This window comes from Pelophylax lessonae, assembly GCF_965119305.1.
Source record: "Pelophylax lessonae genome assembly, chromosome: 8".
Taxonomy (NCBI): domain Eukaryota; kingdom Metazoa; phylum Chordata; class Amphibia; order Anura; family Ranidae; genus Pelophylax; species Pelophylax lessonae.
Genome location: NC_138775.1, coordinates 20,532,746 through 20,547,077, shown reverse-complemented (window position 1 = coordinate 20,547,077; position 14,332 = coordinate 20,532,746). Strand labels below are relative to the sequence as shown.

Here is a 14,332-nt window from a genome sequence, read left to right as displayed (position 1 = left end):
ACTCCTGTAGTTTGCATTCCTCTTGTATTTTTGTTATATTAAATTTACCTTTCACCTCCATTCTTATCTGGCAGGAGTCAAGAATGTCTAACAAAGAGAAGTTACAGTACCTAAAGGACTTTCACAAGGACATCCTTAAACCCTCCCCAGGGAAGAGCCCAGGGACCCGGCCGGAGGATGAGGCTGACGGGAAGCCGCCCCAGAGAGAGAAGTGGGCCAGCAAGATCGACTTTGTGCTGTCCGTAGCTGGTGGCTTCATCGGCCTCGGGAACGTCTGGCGATTCCCGTACCTCTGCTACAAGAACGGCGGAGGTGAGCATGTCACAGGTCTTGTGTATCTTGCACTCCATCAACCAATATGTAATGATTCCTAAAGAGGAATTCCAGGTATAGATAGTTTTACAGTTATGTAACTATGTATACACCATACCTGCGGGATCCCTCTAGAAGCTGGAAATCAATGTAGGGGCACCACTGCTACAGTGATCTCCTCTAGCTTCCGTGTCCCGTGCTGAGTAGCTGTCCTGCTGAATTGTGAACACAGGAGGTTGGCTGCTGGGCAAAAATTCTTTACTTTTTCTGAATAAATGGAAAGTGTTCTGGGATTGTGCCAGGTGGAGTGGTGATGTCAGGATCTGCACATACTTTGCATTCTTTGAGAAAATATGAAGCATTCTCTGAATGCTTAAAAGAATAAAAGGAAGAGGGCGCACTGGTCTAGTGCATTATCCAACAAATATTTATTTAAAAAATAGTTAACAATTGTTATCTATTCACAAACAAAGGTGATAAAAAACCGCTCATCAAGCCACACCGTGTGGCTGCACACTTCCTGACCGCCTGGCACCACCAGTGGGGGGCGGTGTTATAATCCAGCCTTGGTTCCCACTGGCTGACGAGCTTTGAAGGAAAGTTCTTCTTCAGAGTCCTTCTTGGGCTCTGAAGAAGGACTTTCCTCAAAACTCATCAGCCAGCGGGAACAAAGGCTGGATTACACCACTGCCCCCACCCCCCACACTAGTGGCGCATGGTGGTCTGGAAGTGTGCAGCCACACGGTGTGGCTTGATGAGCAGATTTTATCACCTTTTTTTGTCAGTAGATTTTAATTGTTTTTTTGTTTTTTTAACAAACAGACTGTTCCTAATTTTTTATTTAACATACTGTTTATGTTTGCTTTTCCTTAGCTATGTTAATTAAATTAATGTACACAGTTTCCTTTGCATACAATAATGTGAGTGGCTCACCTGATCTGGGGTGCTATATATGCTGTGTGATTTTACAATAAAGAGAGTTCCAGTTCCAGAACACCTAAGCTAGTGTCGGCTAGATTCTTGGGTGCTACGCAATAATTAGCTATAATACCTGTTTCTAGGGTCCAAACTGGAGGAAACTACTATATATCTTGACGGAAGCACCTAAGCTGGGTGCTAGATGGTTCTGTCACGTTTGGTGGCAGCGGTGGGATCTGCTTCCTCCCTATGAGCAGTCCAAACAACCAACGGGTCCCAGTGTCGGGTGATATCGAAGAAGTGTTCCAGGATCCGGTCACCATGGAAGCAGAGTTCCAGTGGCGAATGCAAAAGATGTTCACCCAGTAAGGAGAGCCAGGTTCTGCCCAGGACATACTGGAATTGAGAAACGCGATCCATCAGAAGCTCTGGAGGTAGGCTCTCCAAGTGGAGCAAGACTATTATGGAGTGATACTGGCTGCAGATGGACTTGCGTACACCATTCCTAGGAGAGCATTCTTGGGAGGAATGGCTGACGGAGCTGGAAAAGCTGGTTGAGGCGAAAATGGTGCTGGACAATGGTTATCGGCCGCTGTAATGGAATGTTACCCAAGTGTGTCCATAGCTAATAAACTGTGATCCACAGAAGGCTATGACTAGGGCAGTCTGGGGTTGATATTTGAGAGGCTTCAGTAGGATCCACATTTCGGTAGTGCAGTGGAGTGGAGATGGGAGGACATCTTCACTTTTAGGGAGTTGAAACTTCCCAGTGAGCTTGGATTGAGAAGAGACTTTATAGTTACACAAGAATGGGAGCTGGAACATATAAAAGACTATTCGACAAAGCTCAACAGTATGCCCCAGCACCCAAAGATGCTATGAATTACGAGTAACCTGAAGAAGCGCTGGCACTGGGCCCAAGTGCCGCCAGCCAGGGCCCTGAAGACTAGGGATTTAACCTGCTTAGCGGTATCCCCGAGCGTGACATTTCTGCTGAGGAGGAAAAACCCAGTGAGCTTCCAGCAGAAGCACTGGCATCAAGGCAGAGCGCTTCTGACCACTGCCTGCAGCAATCAGTGGCCCTGGAGGATTTGTGCAATGCCACCAACTTTTCACCGCCGTAAGAGCTGGCATCAGGACAGAGTGTTACAGACCTCCGCTCCACACCCATGGCAGTTCGGGAGGCCCAGGGTGAGAAGGTGGCGGTTCTTCATCTCCAGCGGCAAATCCACAGTTCAGAAGTGGAGGTGGTCATTCTTTCTCCCCAACAGTCAGCCAGAGCGGAGGAACCCTGTCTTTCCTCCCCAGCAAGGATCTGTGCACGGAGTCAGTACTGGAGAAAAGTTTTCCAAACAGCCAGATGAAAGTACGGGAGATGGAGCAGCTGGCTCATCTCCCCAGCGATAGTTTAAGGACATGGGAGGAGAGGAAGTCATGTTTTCTCCCCAGTGGCAGATCCACAAACTGCGAGATGAGGTAGTCGTCCTCCCTCCCAAATGGCAGTGTAGGGACTCAGGAGCCAAGGAAGTAATCCTCACTCCACAATGGGAGTCCAGGAGAAGGAGCAACCGGCTCATATCACCAGCAGCAGTCAGAGATGCAGGGAGAGGAGGAAGCCATCCACACTCCCCAGTGGCAGTCTGAGATGAAGGGCAAGGAGGAAGCCATTCCCCCTCCCCAGTGGCAGGTCAAGGACCAGAGAGAGGAGGTGGTCATTCTCCCTCCTCAGCAGCAGATTCACAGTGTGGGAAAGGACAGTTAGCTGAAGTGGATGATGTGGGGTCCCCTGCAGAAGTGCTGGCATCTTGGCTACCAACCTCTGCCCAGCACCGACAACAACTCCGGAGTTCCAGGGAGCTTGAGCAGGTGGCCCTTCTAACCAGCATAAAGCTGATATAGTGAAGCTCCTACTCCCAGCTTAAGTGCTGGCATCAGGGCAGAGCGCCGCTGGCCTCTGCCTAGCACCCTTAGTGTCTCCACGGTTTCAGGGAGCTGGGGCAGTCAGCCCTTTCACCAGCAGCAGATCGAGCCCTGGAGTGGTAAAGACCACCCAGCTGAAGCCCTGGCAACAGGGCAGAGCGGCACTGGCCTCTGTCCAGCATCTACAGTGTCTCCATATCATCAGGGAGCCGGGGCAGTTGGCCCCTCTCCCCAGCTGCAGGCCGATACCCAGAACAGTAACGACCACCCATCTGAAGTGCTGGCAGCCAGATAGATTCCACAACCTCTGTCCCACACCTACCGATGACAACTATTGCCTGCGGCCCAGAATGTGGACCTACGATGTGGGTTTACTCTGATTACTCTGCTGCCCGTCTAATGCATGTCTAGACCAGGTGGAGTTCTGGGACCTGGTTAGTCTACTTTGAATGGGGGGAGAAATGTGACAGACTCAACCAGGACAGTGGCTTTTGGAGAGGACTAGGGGCAAGCCTCCTACCCACTGATTATGGCCCATGGAGTGAGCAGATCATTCTCCCATGATTGACAACATTGTGATGAACGCTGAGAACGAGACTTAATTCTCTGAATAAGGACAATAAAACATTTCCTTCTGGAGTGGATGGAAAGGTGTATTATTATTCTTGTACAGGGTAATGGTCAGAGGTAATATGGTTGCCCTCCTGCAGTATGGGTTGTAGTGGCTCCTCCCCTTGGGACAGTAATTTTTATCAACCATATCCCCCAGGAAATCTGAAAAGATAAATTCCATTGTATCAGACTGCTGAAACAATGTATGAGCTTTGTCTCAGACTGTTGTAGACTGCTGCCAAGACAGTCTGTGATTCCTGATTAATCAAAGCATTGCCTAGGTGTGAATTATCATTGTTAATTGAGTCACCTATTGTTTCTGTCTGTCTGCTCATCTCTGTGTTTATACTTATGATTATGTGTAATGTACTTTGTTGTAGGCGTGTTGCCGGATGATCTGGTAATCCCCTGACTAATGAAGGCTAGTTTTTTAATTAACATACTGGTTGTTGGCCGTTCCTTAGCTATGTTAATTATATTCCTGTACACAGTTTCTTTTGCATACGATAATGTGATTAGGCTCACCTGATCTGATGGGCTATATATTATGTGGGATTTTAGAATAAAGAAAGTTCCAGAGCACCTAAGCTAGTGTCAGCTAGATTCTTGGATGCAATATTCAGTTATAATACCTGATTCTTGGATCCAGACTGGAGGAAGCTAAATATCTTGACAGAAGCACCCAAGCTGGGTGCTGGATGCTGGATGGTTCCGCCACAAAGTCATTGCAGCCTGGCCATTCAAATGGCCAGAGAGTGCGAAGATGGCAGTATTGGCAGCAGTGACATCTCAGCAGCTGAAGGGCTCAGTTTGAAGGATACGTCTTTCATAATATGCTAGTGTGCAATGCATATTAGCACATTATGGCATAATACTGCAGGGGGCCTATTAAAAAAAAAAAAAAAGTGGTAGCTAGGCCAAACTCCAGGTAGATATAAAAGATTACAGAACTCTCCCATTTCCCTAACATAAGGTAGGGATGCTCTGTAGTCTAGCAGATAAGAAATCTTCCCCACTCTGTAGAGAAAAATACATTTTCTAGAGTTTGACTTTAAACCATGCCAAAGTATAAACCATGTTAAAGGACATAAGTGCCAACCTCTGTAGGACATTCAAAGGAAAAAGGCAGCCTTTTTCAGGTGAGCACAATCAGCTTAATGTAGATAATCTTATCAAGGCATGTTAATGTGTTCAAGACCTGATATACTCTGTAATTCTGTATATGCATGATGCTGTGGAGGGGGAACTGGGACAAGCACGACATTACTGGGGGTGTCAGGAAGGATCACCAATTACAGCTTTTATTGTATAGAATGGAGGTAAATGGTGTTAATTGGATAAATTCAGTAATCTCAGCATCTTCTGACGTTGGATGAATGTCCTGTTTTTCTATTAGATCGGAGCTGCTATCTGAGCTGAGCTCTTTGCAGCCCAAATCACTGTAAACATGGAATCGAATAACGCGTTATGTGAGCTGTCATCGGGGATTATCTGGGGTTAAAATAAGCTGAAGGAGTTGTGGTGAAAGTGATTCTTAGCTCGGTGCAAAAAAAAAAAAAAGCAGTTTTATTGTCCGTTCACCTACCACTGATATTTCAGATTTTTTTTTTTTGTTGATGCTGGAGATTTTGTTTCTAACAGGGTAGGGAAGGGTTAGAACAGGATTTCGGCCAAAGATGAATTAAAAATGTGTTATATTTAAAAAGCAAAAGCTTTTGCTGCAATACTTGCCATCCCCAGCAGGACTACTTTTGTGCCACTAGATGTCCTCAGTTAAATGATTACCTGCTTCATTCAACGCATTTACTCTGAGCTCAGGCTGGCGTGGCCCCGCCTCCAGTCTTTGACTGGACAGGGAAAGGGAAGCAGCATAGTGATGAGGTTATCTCTCTGTCACTCTCATTCTATCAGCATGCTCCTTGTCAACATATTGGCCCCCTGTGCTGCTGCTTCCTGTCTCACTCGGAGCCCTGCTATATAGATACTAGAGATCGATTATCGGCAACACCGATATGCACTTTCCCCGATATATCGGAATCAGCCCCTGAGGTTACCGATATTGTCTATATTTAGGGAAAGTGCTTGTCCTGGGGTGATGCCTGCAGCTAGGGCATCACCCCGGTACTGGCAGGGCCGCTGATAGGGGGGGGACCACCAGCCCTCTTGTAGGGGGCCCGAGCACACAGGGGGGCCCACACAGAGAGGGGGATTAGTGATGGACAACAAATACAGAAATCTTCTTCCAGCACCTGAATCTGATCTGTCCCTCTCCCTGCTATCAGCTTTTATCTGTTGAGAAAGAGACAGTTGTCCCTCACTAATCCCCCTTCCTTGTGTGGGCCCCCCTCCCAGCACTTATCTCTGCTCAGGAGTTTATTTGTAAATTGTAACTTTGTTTCTCTCTCTCTCTGTCTCTCTCTGATCACTGAGCTCCAACTTGCCCAGCCTGTATATTTTTCTCATCTCATCTTTTTTATTTAAAATAGTTTTTTTTTAGATTTTGCAGGAATTATGTGAGTTATGTTATATTTGTGTCTGCTAATAGTGATTTTGTTGTAATTTTACCTAAATATATCTTTAATATTTTCCTGGGAGGGCCCTGCCAGGTAGTCTGTACGGGGCCCCGCGATTTCTAACAGCAGCCCTGGGTACCGGTGTCCATAGCCGACGGTTGGCTGACTTGTAATGACCGATGCGGCTGAGAAGCCGCTCGGCTGTCATTACAAGGAGCGGGAGGGGATGTCCCCCCCCCCTCCCGCCGCCTTCCACGGGCATCCTACCTTCACTGCCGCCGCCGAAGAGAAGACCCGGTGTAGCATGAAGATGTGTCCCCGTGAAAGCCGGTATCCCTGCCGCAAGTGTGCATGCGCCGGTCTCCATGACATCACTTCCGGGTACCCGGCGCCGAATTAAAAAAACTGACAGCATTCAAAACAGCCAAACTTGGCGTTTTGAATGCTTTTGAGTGCCGAGGAGGGGTTTGGGGTCTTTTAGACCCCCAGATCCCTCCACAAGGAGTACCTTTAGAAAAAAAAAAAAAAAACATTTTTTACATGTCCGAAAATATTGGCCGATACCGATATCCGATGACTAAAATATCGGTATCGGCATTAAAAAAATGATATTGGTCGATCACTAATAGATACCGCAAAGAAATAATACCAGATCAGGCCTGTGAGGTCAATGTGAGGGCAGGCCAGCAGGGGAGTATAGAGAAGGTACAGTCCTGCTCAGATATAGTACAAAGCCACCATGCCTAATGTGAGTTCGCCCTCAGTGTGGTCTGTTGCTAAAGGTATAAAGTTCACCCCATTAACGATCTTCTTCTTTTTCTTGCCAGGTGCTTTTCTCATCCCATATTTCATCTTCCTGTTCGGGGGCGGTTTACCTGTGTTCTTCCTGGAGGTGGTTCTGGGGCAGTTCACATCTGAAGGTGGTATCACCTGCTGGGAGAAAATCTGCCCCATCTTTACCGGTAATGACTCTGCTCTTCATTGTGTTCCTTTTTGTATTAATGGAGACCATTTGTTTTATTCAGTATACATGTGAAAGAGTTTGATGTACAGAAAGCTTAATAATGTGTTTTCATACTTTAAAATGCTTTCTTTAGGTTTTTATTGTTGTTTTTTTTTTTTTTTTTTCATTGAACAAGGCATTATAAAAAGTAATAGAAAATAATTTGTGCAAGTGCAATGGTAGAACAATCCATTATAAAGGTATACATTGTAGACCAGTACATCCACTATCAAAAGTATTGGGACGCCTGCCTTTACATGCACATGACATTTAATGGGATTCCAGTCTTAGTCCATAGGGTTCAATATTGAGTTGGCCCCTTCCCTTTGCAGCTATAACAGCTTCAACTCTTCTGGGAAGGCTATCCACAAGGTTTAAGAGTGTGTCTATGGGAATGTTTAACCATTATTCCAGAAGTGCATTTATGAGGTCAGGCACCGCAGTATCCACTCTAATTCATCCCAAAGGTGTTCTATCGGGTTGAGGTCAGGACTCTGTACAGGCCAGTCAAGTTCCTCCACCCCAAACTCCTCCATGTCTTTATGGACCTTGCTGGGTCATAGAGTGGGGTTGTTTTTCAGGGGTTGAGCTTGGCCCCCTTAGTTCCAGTGAAAGGAACTCTTAAGGCGTCAACATGCCAAGACATTTTGGACAATTTCATACTTCCAACTTTGTGGGAACAGTTTGGGGATGGCCTTTTCCTGTTCCAACATGACTGTGCACCAGTACACAAAGCAAGGTCCATAAAGACATGGATGAGCGAGTTTGAGGTGGAGGAACTTGACTGGCCTGCATAGAGTCCTGACCTCAGCCCGATAGAACACCTTTGTGATGAATTAGAACGGAAACTGCAAGCCAGGTCTTCTTGTCCCAACATCAGTGCCTGACCTCACACATGTGCTTCTGGAAGAATGGTCAAACATTCCCATAGAAACACATCTTTTTTAATTCTTTATTAGTCAAAAAGTTTCACAACGTACACTCATCAGTCCGCAGCATGAGTCAAAGCATATAAAATCAGCTAATAAACTGTAATATCACAACAAGAGGTAATATAAAATGTCATACAGAGGTAAGATAAGAGGCAGACAACATACTGTAAATGTTAACCAGTGCAAATATAACAAAGATCAGTAACTGTGGGTCGTGATACGCTCATCTGTGATAGCTTGATAAACAACGTGGAGTAATCCAGATTGTGTTTATGGAGTCGTAGTGTTCTTTTGTTCAGCATACATTTTCATTGTTTGGGGAAGGAAGGAAATGGGAAATGGGGGGCGGGGGAGTAGTGGTAGAGATGGTGAAAAGGAGAGGATTGGAAGGAAGAGTCAGGAAGGAGACAGGGGTACTGTCACACAGAGGCTGTCCTTCCTCCGAAAAGACAAACATGTCCAACAGTCCCAAGTCTTGGAGTATCGCTCCCTCCTGCCCTGCGAGGTCAGCACCAGATCCTTAGTCATTAATCAGCTTCACCTCATTTAGCCACAACAAAATTGAGGGTGGAGCTGTGTCCTTCCAGCGAAGGCTGACCATAGACACACTTCTAAACCTTGTGGACAGCCTTCCCAGAAGAGTTGAAGCTGTTATAGCTACAAAGGGTGGGCCAACTCAATATTGAACCCTACGGACTAAGACTGGGATGCCATTAAATTTCATGTGCGTGTAAAGGCAGGCATCCCAATACTTCTGGCAATATAGTGTACATTAAAATATTTTATTTATTATTTGTTACTGGTACTTGTATAGTGCCGACAAACTATTTAGCGCTTTACATATATATTGTACATTCACATCAGTCCCTGTCCTCAAGGAGCTTGCAATCTGAGGTTTCTCACATTCATTCATACAGACACACACTAGGACCAATTTAGACAGGAGCCAATTAACCTACCAGCATGTCTTTGGAGTGTGGGAGAAAACCCAGGCAGGCACAGGGAGAACATGCAAACCCCAGGCAGGTAGTGCCATGGTTGGGTTTCGAAACCAATGACTCTATTGCTGCCAGGCAGGTACTAACCACTTGTTTGAGGGTGAGGTATAGTCTGAGTCTTCCCAGAGTGTGGGTTGTTAGCGATACGTGGTAGGTGAAGGGAACTGGATAGTAGGATGTTGTTGTTGTGAAGTTGTAAGGTGGATGGGGAGGTGGGATAGGAAAGGGATCACAATGTAGGGTGTTGAAAGAGAAATGGGGACAAAGACAATGACAGTTGAAAGAGAAATAGGGCACAAAGACAATGAAGAATAGGGAAAGAGACAGAGAGAGAGAAAAATATAAATATAGGGAGGTGAAGGAGGTAGGAAAGGAATCTTAGAGAATGGAGCTGTCAGGTCACCTGTGGCCAGGTGACAACTGCACCCTGTTGGAGGCAGGGGCGCAGCGCAAGGTAGTGAACCCGATAGCAGACTGCTACGGATGGACCGGAACGTGAGCCCAAGATTCCCCAGGGCGCTGAGTCTAAGACCCAGCAGGTGTTCACCAGAGCCTCTAGTGGTGAGGATGGACTTGGCTGCAGCTGGGCCCAGGTCGCGGCCCCTGGGGTCCCCCAGGTCACGCTCCATAGGGAGAGAAGGGAAGCAGCCACTCAGGACACACGGAATGGTGATGGGTAAGCCGAGGTCGGGGTAACAGGCAGACAAGGGTAACCAAGGGACAGGCCAAAGGTCAGGGTAACAGGCAAACAGGAATAGTCAGAGACAAGCCAAGGTCAGTACACAGAAAAGTAGATCAAGGAAACAAACACTGTTGAACAGCAAAGCAGACCTGCAGTGCACTGGTTAATATAGACTTCCTGTGATGACCTGGGTTGGGGCAGGAACAGGTAGGAGAGGTGATAAAAAGGAACCAGAAGTGCAGTCTGAACTCTAATACAGACTTGAAGGGACAGGTAAGCTTGCCAAACACTATTGCAAGTCCATGACAGGAGCACTGGAGGCTTAGGGGTCCTGTTGGGGGGCTACAAGGAGAAGAGGAAAAGCTGCAAGAGATGAGCCAGGAAGGAGGTCAGTTTTTAAGACGAGAACCAAGGAATGAGAGCTTGCGAGGTGTTTCAGGTTGTTAGATACTGAGAATTAAAGGCGGCCGTCAAAAACGTTTCAACTCAAGGGCACCTAATTTAGTTGAACTTGTCCATTTTGTCTTCTTGGAGGGCAGATCATTTTTCAAAAAATTTTAGACTCTGTAAAACAGTGTTGAGTTTGTTTTTCCTACTTTCAAAATGGTTCTTTTGACCTCATCGGCAATGTACGCTACCAGCTTAGGTTTCTGCTGTATTTAGCAGTTTTTTCCGAGAGGAGGGCTTCTCCCAATATTCATGTTTTAAAATTGTGATTTTTATGTGTGTTTCCTGTGGGGGGATGCCTATTTGCCCAATGGATGAGCCTTGGTTATCCTGCAACTCTACCAGATAAAAACTGCCTGAATAATACACTTCCTACAGTCTGTTGCAGCTATTCTCAACGAGGGTTCCGTGAAATCCTAAGGTTCCATCAGAAGTTGCTAGAGGCTCCCTGAGCTGTGGCTAACTAATCTCCCATTTGATGGTTCCTTCATAGATTCAGGTCAATCGCCACATGGCAGAGCCAGTAGCATGACACCAGTCCAGTGATCTTTAAAGATGTCTGTAAAGGTTGGCATTCTAACCATCACTGTAAGGGGGGCATTCTTCCCACTGACTGCCAATGTATGGGACATTTTCCTAATTCCCCCCAATGGACTAATCCCAAGGGTTCCCTAAGATGTGAAAATCACTGCAAGGGTTGATCTGGGGTAAAAAACTTGAGAAAAGCTGGTCTACAATGCACTTGGAAAGTTTTCACAGCACTAGACTTTTTCCACATTTTGTAATGTTACCGCCTTATTCCAAAATTGATTAAATTCATTATTTTCCTCGAAATTCTAGAAAACAATACCCCATAATGACAACATGAAAGAAGTTTGTCTGAAATCTTTTCAAATGTATTCAAAATAAAAATGAAAAAAATCCCATGTACATAAGTATTCACAGCCTTTGCTCAATACTTTGTTGTGTTCTGGACATTTTATAGATAAGCAACTCCTGTCCTCATATTGATTAGTGGTTCCAAATAACAACTACTGCAGTAGGGAACCAACACAAAAAGATACACTCTGCAGCTTTCCAAAATAACTGTTCTGTTTTATTTGACACAATCGAATGCTTTTATACACATGATTACGTAAGTATCACATTATTATTACAATTGTACTTTTATGGTAACAAGGGGCGTAACATAGGCAGGCTAATTCTAATCAGGACTCGAAAGAATGCAAACATGTAATGAAAACATTGTTAGTGCCGTGTGCACACTGAGTAATATGCAATGTGCAATACATACAAAATAGAATACAATAATATACAGGATGTACAAATTTCCTTTACAATCTCCTCTCTTTTGATCACTAACCATACCTGCTATCCCCTTTAACCTGGAACCTCCACACGCTTAGGTGGAGGTAATCCCGGCCAAAGACACAAACTCCATTGTGGAGGAAATATTAGCTGAAGGCAGCTTTTTTATTACAAAATGACTTTTCATTTTTAAAAAAGATTGATAAAAAAAATATTTACAGAGTAATTGGCTGTACAGTCCTGTGGCCAGAAAGGCCTTCTAGCTTAACTGTGGACATGCTAACTTATCAGCATAGGTAAGCACAGACAATTCTACATAAAATGGAAGACATATAGAAGACAATATGACTTCAACATGACTGAACTACTTTTCAAATCACAATAAATATATGTTTATACTAGAGCTGCACGATTAATCGTATGAAAATCGCGATCTCGATTCACCCCCCCTGACGATCTAAACCTGACATATTCTCGATTCTTTGCATAGCTGAGGGAGCAGAGAAAACAGCTGTGGAAAACTCCCAGTAACTATAAACAAAATTATTACATTGTATCTTTCCTCCCACAAACGCCTATCAGCATTAGTCTCCCAGTAACTATAAACAAAAATGATTACATTGTATCTTTTCCTTCCCTCTGCCAGGGAGAAAGGAAGTTTAACCTCTTAAAGACTGGACCTTTTTATGACACTTGTTGCTTGCAAGTTTAAAATCATTTTTTTTTGCTAGAAAAGTACTTAGAACCCCCAAACATTTTATATATTTTTTTAGCAGAGACCCTACAGAATAAAATGGCGATTGTTGTAATATTTTATGTCACACTGTATTTGCGCAGCAGTCTTTCAAACGCAATTAATAAACTTTAATGAATAAAAAAAAACGTTACAGTAAAGTTATCCCAATTTTTTTTGTTACACAGAGAATCGTGAGAGAATCGTGATCTTTATTTCAAGCTAAAAAATCGTGATTCTCATTTTGGCCAGAATCGTGCAGCTCTAGTTTATACCCCTTACAATTAAAGCATTTGAATAAATAGTACCCCAAAACTGAGATTCCAAGAAGAAAGCAAATCAAACACAGAGAAACTTTCATTTAGTAATTTTTGCAGTGTCTGGTGTGAATCCGGGTGACTTTTCCTTCATGTTTTGTAAACTGTACATAAAATAGACACTGTATTGTGTCTCCGAACATTTCCTTATATATACATGTCTCTTAATAATCCACAAGTCACCTGGCTTTAGTTTTATGAGATTCTTCCAAACTTTTAGGATCTGGAATTGGGGAGAAAACAAATAAATGAGTTTGTCAAAATCTTAAAAGATCAGCAACATTCTCTGTGAGATCTGAGTGAAAGCCTTCAGCTGCTGAGACAAACTTAACCACTTTAGCCCCGCTCACATGGAGGCTACTGCGGCAAAGTGCCGCGTTCCCGTCCAGCGACGTAGACCTACGTCGCTGGACTCCGCCCCTTGTGGGTGGAGATCATGAAACCAGGTATTGGTACATTTGGCAGTGTGGGCGGTGCCAAGTCCTGCTGGAAAATGAAATCAGCATCTCCATAAAACTGGTCAGCAGAGGGAAGCATGAAGTGCTCTAGAATTTCCTGCTAGAGGGCTGCACTGACTTTGGACTTGATAAAACACAGTGGACCAACCCCAGCAGATGACATGGCCCCCCAAACCATCGCTGACTGTGGAAACTTCACATTGGACCTCATGCAACTTGGCTTCTGTGCCTCTCCGCTCCTCCTCCAGACTTTGGGACCTTGATTTCCAAATGAAATGCAAAATTGTCCAGTCAGTGGTGATTTGGGGAGCCATGTCATCTGCTGGTGTTGGTCCACTTTGTTTTTTCAAGTCCAAAGTCAACACAGCCCTCCACCAGGAAATTCTAGAGCAGTTTTCAAGTGGTTTTCTGGGGTTATGGCCTAGGTTATGTTTGATGAAATTTTTTTTTTTCAGGCAGCGATTGGCTTTTTTATGATAGTGGTCTAAGCGGCTAATTAGCTCCTGGAGTGCTTTCAGAAGCAGTGGGAAGGGTGTCCCCCCCCCCCACCCCCTCCCGCTGCTTGCTGGTGTTTCTCGGGCTTACCTCTTTTATCATTGAGCCCAGTGAACAATCTGCGTGGTCGGCTATAGAGGTGAACAGAGCTCAGATCGTCTCTGATCAACTCTATGATCTAGGACAGGGATCTCCAAACTACGGCCCTCCAGCTGTTGCGGAACTCTGACATTCACAGACATGACTAGACATGATGGGAATTGTAGTTCCTGAACAACTAGAGGGTCATAGTTTAGAGAACCCTGATCGAGAAGGACCAGAGCGTCATCCCGATCTAGGACAGAAGTAAACTTTTTTACTTTAAAAAAAAAAAAAAAAGATTACATTTTCTTTTGCTTTTAAAGGTAGAGGAGAGATTTGGGGTCTTATGGACCCCAGCTCTCTCCATAAAAAGGACTTGACATCCCCTATTTCTATTATAAGGGATGTTTACATTACTTGTAATGGGAATAAAAGTGATAAAAAAAATGAAAGGGACAGTGTGTAAAAATAAAATAAGAAAAAAAAATTAAAGCGTCCCCATCCTGCCGTGCTCACGCACAGAAGCGAACGCATATGTAAACGGTGTTTGCACCACACATGTGAGGTATCAACGTGAACGTTTGAGCGAGAGCGATAATTCTA

The 14,332-nt window shown here is 44.7% G+C and overlaps 1 protein-coding gene across 2 annotated transcripts in view; it reads left to right on the top strand.

Moving 5' to 3' along the window:
• SLC6A6 (solute carrier family 6 member 6) overlaps positions 1–14,332 on the top strand; it is a 108,785-nt gene that overhangs the window by 49,887 nt on the left and 44,566 nt on the right. For both annotated transcript variants that reach the window (XM_082265369.1, XM_082265368.1), the window contains 2 exons: positions 75–312; positions 7,103–7,237. In XM_082265369.1, coding sequence (XP_082121495.1) covers positions 84–312; positions 7,103–7,237 — 364 coding nt within the window. In that variant the 5' untranslated portion in view covers positions 75–83. The remainder of the gene's footprint in view (positions 1–74; positions 313–7,102; positions 7,238–14,332) is intronic.